This window comes from Capsicum annuum, chromosome 4, assembly GCF_002878395.1.
Source record: "Capsicum annuum cultivar UCD-10X-F1 chromosome 4, UCD10Xv1.1, whole genome shotgun sequence".
In the NCBI taxonomy this organism is placed as follows: Eukaryota; Viridiplantae; Streptophyta; class Magnoliopsida; order Solanales; family Solanaceae; genus Capsicum; species Capsicum annuum.
In genome coordinates, this window is record NC_061114.1 from 1,484,226 (window position 1) to 1,492,819 (window position 8,594).

General features: G+C 45.3%; 1 protein-coding gene across 1 annotated transcript; it reads right to left on the bottom strand.

The window, feature by feature from the left end:
* Window positions 1–4,972: 4,972 nt before the first annotated feature.
* On the bottom strand, window positions 4,973–7,626 carry LOC107868451 (low affinity inorganic phosphate transporter 1). The gene is made up of 2 exons (XM_016715141.2): window positions 7,512–7,626; window positions 4,973–6,689 (listed from the first exon to the last, which is right to left on the bottom strand). The coding sequence occupies exon 2, from the start codon at window positions 6,649–6,651 to the stop codon at window positions 5,071–5,073; it is 1,581 nt and encodes a 526-aa protein (XP_016570627.1). The 5' UTR covers window positions 6,652–6,689; window positions 7,512–7,626; the 3' UTR covers window positions 4,973–5,070.
* Between the last annotated feature and the right edge of the window lie 968 nt (window positions 7,627–8,594).

Consider the following 8,594-nt stretch of genomic DNA (forward strand, 5'->3'; position numbering starts at 1 on the left):
CGAATTGAAAAATTGCTAAAATGGATTAGGATTAATTTTTGATTTATTGTTGTTTTTATTCATTGACGCCATCGATCGGGATAATGTCATGATAGGTCGAGTTGGATAGGCAAAAGGTAGGCTGGGTAGGCAAAGTTTACTATGATTTGTTGAACGTGTGAATATTTGTTGAATGGTTCTTTCTATTTTATCGCATAAAAAATGTAGTCATTTGGCCGGGGAATGCCCCGAGAGATTTGTATTGATTTATCCGGGGAATGCCTCGAAGTATCATGTACTTGAAGACGACGAACGATCAAGGCCCGAAACATCAAGTGGAGAAAGCAATGGAGCATAGTTAGGATTAGTTTAGAACAAGACAGGTTTATATTTTCGCATTTTCATTTTTTTCGGGATTGTATAATTGGACTAGACTTTAAATTTTGGATTGTTTTGTCTTGTTTGTTTGATCGATTGTTTTTACTTATTTTGTGTGGTTTATATATTCGTAGTGTCAAAAATAGTCGATACACTCTACCAAGCGACTGTGGTCAAACCACGGGATCGAGGGGTGCCTAACACCTTCCCCCCGGTCAACAGAATTCCTTAACTGGAATCTCTGTTCGCAAACCAGTTTAAAGAGTCAAATGGTTTTGAAAAGGATTTTCCAATGGTGACTTGGCACACCAGATTATGCCAAGTGGCGACTCTGATTTCAAATGTAAAAATAATCCTTCTTCGAAACAAATCATTTTCTTTTGTCACTTAATAATATAAACCCTTTCAAATTAAAAAAATCAAATCTTTTCGGAAAAAAATGGGGGGTAACAGACCGTGGGCCGAAAATCAACCTGGGCGTGCCAGGGAGGCTGGGGAGCATCCTAGTGTTTCCCGTTTGTGTGGGCGGGGCCATTTGGTTGGTCAAACGGGCACAACGGTGTGAACGGGGCCTTTTGGGGCCAAATTGGTGTGCTATAGCCCCCGGTTTTGAGGGTGGGCGTAGGGTTTGGGTGTGCCGTGGGCCAAAAATCGACCTGGTCATGCCAGGGAGGCTGGGGGACATCCTACTGTTGCCCATTTGTGTGGGCGGGGCCATTTGGTTGGTGAAATAGGCGAAACATCCAAACGGGGTATCTTGGGGCCAAATCGATGTGTTATAGCCCACGGTTCTAGGGGTTAACCCGGGGGTACCATGGGCCAAAAATCAACCTGGGCGAGCTAGGGAGGTTGGGGAGTGTTCTAGTATTGCCCATTTGTGTGGGCAGGGCTATTTGGTTGGTCAAACGAGCAAAATGGCACAAACGGGATATTTTGGGGCCAAATCGGTGTGCTATAGCCCATGGTTCCAGGGGTGGGCTCGGGGTATGGGGTGCCGTAGGCCAAAAATTAACCTGGGCCTACTAGGGAGGCAGGAGAGCATCCTAGTGTTGTCCGTTAGTGTGGGAGAGGCCATTTGGTTAGTAAAATGGGCGAAACATCATGAACAGGGCGTTTTGGGGCAAAATCGGTGTGCTATAGCCCACGATTTTGGGGATAGGCCCAGGGTTCGGGGATGTCGTGGGCCAAAAATTAACCTGGGCATGCTAGGGAGGTTGAGGAGCGTCCTAGTATTGCTCGTTTGTGTGGACGGGGCTATTTGGTTGGTCAAATGGGAGTAACGGTGCGAACAAGGCATTTTGGGGCCGAATCGATGTGCTACAGCCCATGGTTCTAGGGGTGGGCCCGGGGTTAGGGAGGACCGCAGGCCAAAAATTAACCTGGGGGTGCCAGGGAGGCTAGGGAGCATCTAAGTGTTGCCCGTTTGTGTGGGCGGGGCCACTTAGTTAGTCATACAGGCAAAATGGCGCGAACGGGGCATTTTAGGCCAAATTGATGTGCTATAGCCCACAGTTCCAGGGGTGGGCTCGGGGTCCATGGGTGCCATAGGTAGAAAATTGACCTGGTTGCCAGGGAGGATGGGGAGTATCCTAGTGTTTCCCGTTTGTGTGGGCGGGGCTATTTGGTCAGTTAAACGGACGAAATGATATGAACGGGACATTTTTGGTCAAAATCTATGTACTAAAGCCGACGATTCTGGGGGTGGGCCTGGGGTACGGAGTTGCCGTGGGCCAAAAATTGACCTAGGCGTGCTAGGGAGGCTGGGGAGCATCTTAGTGTTGCCCATTTGTGTGAGCGGGGCTGTTTTCGTTGGTCAAACGGCCCAAACGAGGTATTTAGGAGCCAAATCGGTGTGCTATTGCCAACGGGATATTTTGGGGCAAAATTGGTGTGCTATAGCCCTTAGTTCCAGGGGTGGGCCCGGGGTTTGGGGGTTTCGTGGGCCAAAAATTTACCTGGGCGTGCCAGGGAGGCTGGAGAGCGTCCTAGTGTTTTCTTTTTGTATGGGCGGGGCCATTTAGTAGGTCAAACGGGCAAAACGGAGTGAACGGGTCATTTTGAGGTTAAATCAGTGTGCTATAGCCTATGATTCCGGGGGTGGGCCGGGGGTCCGAGGGTGTCGTAGGCCGAAAATTGACATGGGCGTACCAGGGAAGCTGGGAAAAGTCCTAGTATTTCCCGTTTATGTAGGCGGGGCCATTTGGTTGGTCAAACGAGCGAAACGGCGCAAACAGGACATTTTGGGGCCAAATCGGTGTGCTATAGCCTACGGTTCTGGGGGTGGGCCTGGGGGGTCCGTGGGCCGAAAATCAACTTGGGCATGCTTGGGAGGCTAGGGAGCATCCTAGTCTGGCCCGTTTGTGTTGGCGGGGCAATTTGATTAGTCAAACGGGAAAAACAGCGTGAACGGGGTATTTTAGGGCCAAATCGTAATGCCATATCCAACGATTCCTGGGGTGGGCTCGGGGTCCGGGGGTGTCGTGTGTCAAAAATCGACCAGGGCGTGCCATGGAGGATGGGGTGCATTTTAGTGTTTCCCGTTTGTGTGGGTGGGGCCATTTGGTTGGTCAAACATGCGAAACGGCACGAACGGGGCATTTTAGGGCCAAATCGTTGTGTTATAGCCTATAATTCTGGGGTGAGCCCGGGGTCAGAGGGTGTCGTGGGCCAAAAATCAACCTAGGTGTGCCTGGGAGGCTGGGGAGCGTCCTATTGTTGCCCGTTAGTGTGGGCGGGGCCATTTGGTTGGTCAAATAGGTGAAACGGCACGAACAGGGTGTTTTGAAGTGAAATCGGCGAGCTATAGCACACAGTTTCGATGGTGGGCCCGAGGTACGGGGGTGTCGTTGGCCGAAAATAGACCTGGGCGTGCCAGGGAGGCTAGGGAGCGTCCTAGTGTTGCCCATTTGTATGGGCAGGGCAATTTGGTTGGTCAAATATGCGAAACGGTGCGAACGGGGCATTTTGGGGCCAAATCGGTGTTCTTTAGCCCAAGGTTCTGGGGGTGGGCTCGGGGTTCGGGGGTGCCGTAGGCTAAAAATCAACCTGGGCGTGCCAGGGAAGCTGGGGTGCGTCCTATTGTTGCCTGTTTGTGTGGGCGGGTCCATTTGGTTGGTGGTTTTTTTGGGCGGTTTGGGTGGTTAAATGGGCAAAATGGTGTGAACGAGCCATTTTCAGGTCAAATCGGTGTTCTATAGTCCACGGTTTTTATGTTGGGCCTGGGGGCCGGGCGTGTTTTATGCCAAAAATCTACCGGGCTTTCCCAATTAGGTTGGGGAGTGGCCTAGTGTTGGCCATTGAGGTTTTTTTGGCGGTTTGGGTAGTCAAATGGGCGAAACAGCGGGAACGGGGCATTTTTCAGGCCAAATCGGTGTGCTATAGCCTATGGTTCAGGGGTAGGCTCGAGGTCCGGGCGTGCTGTAGGCCAAAAATCGATCGTAGCGTGCCAGGGATCCTGGAGAGCGGCTTAGTGTGGTCTTATTGAGTAGGCGGGGCCATTTGGGTGGTCAAACGAGTGAAACGATGCGAACGAGGCATTTTCGGGCCAAATCGTTGTGCTATAGCCCATGGTTCCAGGGGTGGGCCTGAGGTCCGTGTGTGTTGTGGGCCAAAAATTGATCGGGACATGCCAGGGAGGCTGGGGAGCGACTTAGTGTGGTCTGTTTGGGTGGGTGGGGCCATTTGGGTGGTCAAACAGGCGAAAGGGCACGAACGGGGCGTTTTCAAGCCAAATCGGTGTGCTATAGCCCACGATTCCGGGGTTGGGCTTGGGGTTCGAGCGTGCTGTGGGGAAAAAATCAACCGGGGCATGCCAGGGACGTTGGGGAGTAGCCTACTGTAGTCCGTTGTGGTGGGTGAGGCCATTTGGGTGGTCAAACGGGCGAAATGGTCCAAACAGGGCATTTTTGGGCCAAATCCGTGTGCTATAGCCCACAGTTTTGGGGGTGGGCTCCGGGTCTAAGCGTGTTGTGGGTCGAAAATAGACCGGAGTGTTCTTTAATGGACATGGTTAGGATCGAATGAAATAACCAAGAAAGCTTTATTGTCTTGGAGCAAGCTTTGTCTTCCAAAGGCCACAGGGGGACTCAGTTTGTTTGATCTTCAACTTTGGAACATATTGCTATCACCAAATACTACTGTGAAGTTGCAAGAAGGATACCTTATGGATCAAGTGGATTCATGCATGAATATTATGTTAAAGTCCAATGTATTGAGGAGATGTCGATATCGCGACAGGCAAACGGATGATTAGGAAGGTCTTGAAGTCGAGTGTACTTTAAGTCTTAGAGAAACTCATCAAATTGTTGTACACTGAATATATTCACGATGTTGGAATGCCCCGGCCAGAGAAACAACACGTATCTGCAGTATTAGAGCTAGCGATTCGCTTAGTCGAGCTATCCAACAATGTCAATTCTAAAGCTAGATTGTTTAGTATACTAGCCTTAGACTAAGCCCTTTGGGTTTGTGTATAGGAGTTGATTGAAGATATAGCAGACTGTAATGTAGTTCAAGTCATTATCACTCAATTACAAACAAATTTATATGATATAAATAAGTAGCAAAACCATTTTCACCTCACAATAAAGTGAAATAGTTACAATAACACACTTGGTCACAATAAAATTCAAAAAATTTACAACAAACAAACTTTTAGACAATACAAAGAAAATTAAAAACACAAGAAGTGATATTTCCAAGCAGTTAGTCACCTCATGTTTCTCCAGAGATAGTTTCTTGTGATGCTTCTTCAAGAGATTTTCCTTTTGGCTCTGGCACACAAAATGTGCAAATCATTCCTAGTGCATTGATGCACCCTAGAACAATGAGCGAGTTCTTTATTCCGATACCCGTGGGGTATCCTGCATCGGTTTTCTTTGGATCTTTGTTTTGCGCAGCGTATAGGAATCCGTATGCTCCCACTATAGCTCCAGCCTTACCAGCAGCCGCGGAAATACCATGACATGTTGACCTAAGCCTGGCTGGGAAAATCTCAGCCGGTACCACAAATGTAGTCGCGTTAGGTCCAAAATTCGCGAAGAAAAATGTAAGGGAGTACATTATGACGAATCCAATACGGTTGTCCTTCAATGTCCAATGATGGTAGGGGATAGCGATCGCGAACATGAACACGGTCATGAAGAAAAATCCTATCAATTGGATACTGAACCTTCCGATGATATCAATCAATGCCACGGTGACCCAATACCCTGGCACCGTACTACAGAGCGCAATCAAGGTTTGCGCTCTGGAGATTTTGTAAACTTCCTGAACAGCATTCATTGTTGCGGCCGGAGGAATCCATCCAATTGCTGAGAACACATCTTTTTGGAAAAGATTCTGGCTGTAGAAAGCAATGTCTAGTAAAAACCATGTAGAACATGTTCCGAATAGGTGCACTCCATGGCGACGCACAAATTCCCACGAAAACAGGCCGAATTTATTGGCTTCATCTCTTGACAATTGCTCGATTTTCGCTGCCTCAGGATCAATGTCAACCTGCAGTACTTTCCCCATGTCCTGCGCGGCTCTTTTAGCATCTTTCGCCACTAGAGCCGTGTAACGAGCAGTTTCAGGCATCTTCATGCGCCAGTAGTAAGTGAGTCCTGCAGGCAACGCCCCGAACATGAGGATTATACGCCAAATGTAGTCGGCTTGTGGCACAGTAGACAGAGCTGCATTGTCCGCGAAAGTAGGGGCCTTATAAGCATGATCAAAACCTGCCGAAACAATCAGTGCAATTATCCCACTGAACAAGATTCCGAACCCTTGCATAGCGAAGACCGCGGCTATGAATGCACCACGCGTCTTCTTGTTAGCGTATTCAGACATAATCGTGGCCGATAAAGGGTAATCGCCACCAATGCCAAATCCAAGCCAAAACCTAAAGAAACAAAGTGTAGCCATAACACCCTTAGGAGTATTACCAAAGGAGAGTCCGGAAGCAAGTGAACACACAACCATGAGTACCAAAGTTATACCATACACCTTTTTTCGCCCCATTTTGTCTCCGAGCCAACCGAAGAATAGCTGGCCCGCGAGGGTCCCAACTAAGGCAACACCCGTGACCGATGAAGACACACCCGGAGGGAGTGTCCCGGGCTTCAACAAATCCGGTTTCGTGTAGTATAAACGTCCAAGTAACTTTGTGACAAGTGAAATGCTAAAGAGATCATAAGCATCAGTGAAAAATCCCATGCCAGCAATAATAATTGCTGTGAAATGATAAAGTTGAGTTTTAGCCAAATCAAGTGCATTAAGAACTTGTAGATTGTTATTAGCCTCACCAGCCATAGCTAAAATTGCTAGTTGTTCCCAAAGTGCAAAACTATCTGCAATTTAACACACAACATTAATTCAAGAATTTGAATTGAACATATCAACTAGACATTTATGTATAATCTCAACTTATTTAGACTAATAAGTTATGACTGTTATAGAACGGACAAGAATAAGCGATACCACAAACGAAAGGAAACAAGAAGAGAACACACAGATTTTACATGAAAACCCTTGACGGAAAAAACCACGGGCTGAGGGGGAGAGGAGTACAAGGAGGAGACGAAAGTCTCAATAACGTATATCAAAACCTCCAAAAACAACTCACTAAACGCACTTATAAAATAAGTTCGTACAAATAAATCCTAAGCCCAAAAACATACGGGTTATCGGCCCGACGAAAAATCATAAACATGGGTCGCACTGCGGACTTTTCAGGGCCGGATCAACAAAATTCAGGTCACAAACTCTAATAATGACCAAAGTTGTTACTACACACTCCAACTTCACAGGAATCTTATTACCCCTGAAGTCAATTTTAGTGTATTTCTATCACCCTTATGTGCTGACGTGACACCTTTATTACATAAAAATGGGATTCACGTCAAAAGTGTCACGTCAGCTAAAAAGGTGTCGCATCAGCTAAAAAAGTTGACAAAAATACAATAAAATTTAGTTCAAGAGTAATAGGACCCCGTGTGCGTCGTAGTAAATTCAGTCGTAGTACAAGGGATACTAGACGCTTTACTCTTAAAATTGTAAACAAAAAAGTATGACATTCTATCGGGGAAGGAAAAAAAGACGATCAGTATGACACATAAATTGAGATCGAGATAGTAAAACTATTCATGCAAAATCAAAACTATTTAATTTACCTCTTTTTTCTTCTTTAGAAGATTGTGCACTTAGTTTTTTGAGATAATTAATGTGTTTAAACTTTGGGAAAATTTGCAACTACTTATAAGATTAGTTTCACTAATACCAATTCATACATAGACAGAATAATCTCCAGAATATTATGGGCATATACCTTTATATCATGTCAATAATCTTACTAATTTAAGTTATGCATGACATTAATAACTATCTTTGCAATTTTTTTACATTTGAATATTAGCATATAGTTGGCTTTTTAAGTTGACAAGTTTTTAAATCTTGTGAAATGCACTCCATTATCTATATTTTAGACATTGTCATCTTATTTTATATTTAGTCAACCAAATAGATACCTTTATTCATTATCTTTTTTTTTCTAACTATCTGATCAAATTCGCGTTGTGTAAGGCTCATTTGGAAGGGTTTTCTAGTGGAAATTTATCCATATTCGATGCCCTAACCTGAAATCTCTGGTTAAAGTTATAAAAATTAGCTTAGTTGGCTAGTTTTTGAACTTCTCATTTGAAATACAATGACATACCAAATGTATTCTTACATAGTGGGGTTTGAGAAGGGTAAAGTGTACACAGTCCATACTACTGCCTCCGAAAAAGTAGAGAGGTCGTTGTTTCCGATAGACCCCAACTAGGACAAAAAAGACAGTAAACAAAGCCGTAATAAAACATGAAACGAGATGAAATAACAAAAATACGACACTCACAGAGCAGGGGTGGAGTCACCTTTAGCTCAGAGGGTTCATCTGAACCTCTTTCGATAGAAAATTATACTATTTATACATGGTTAAAATTATCTTATATATATTTGACTTTGAACCCCCTTCAACTAATTTGTATGTTTACTTCTGAACTCCTTTAGTAGAAATCCTGGCTCCGCTACTGCCACAGAAAAGTACTATATGCTATCTAACTGAAAGCAAACACCTCACCCAAACCTTCTGGACTAGAAACTCCAACCTATGTATAAAGCCCTGCGACTACTAGTATGGCTACATCAAAGCGATCCTATCTACTGGCTACGACTCACTCACCAATTATAATTGACAAATTGTCCTTTTTTAAGAC

What these genes read in the sequence shown, in the direction of transcription:
- LOC107868451 (XM_016715141.2), bottom strand. Translation starts at nt 6,651, where the DNA reads ATGGCTGGTGAGGCTAATAACAATCTACAAGTTCTTAATGCACTTGAT.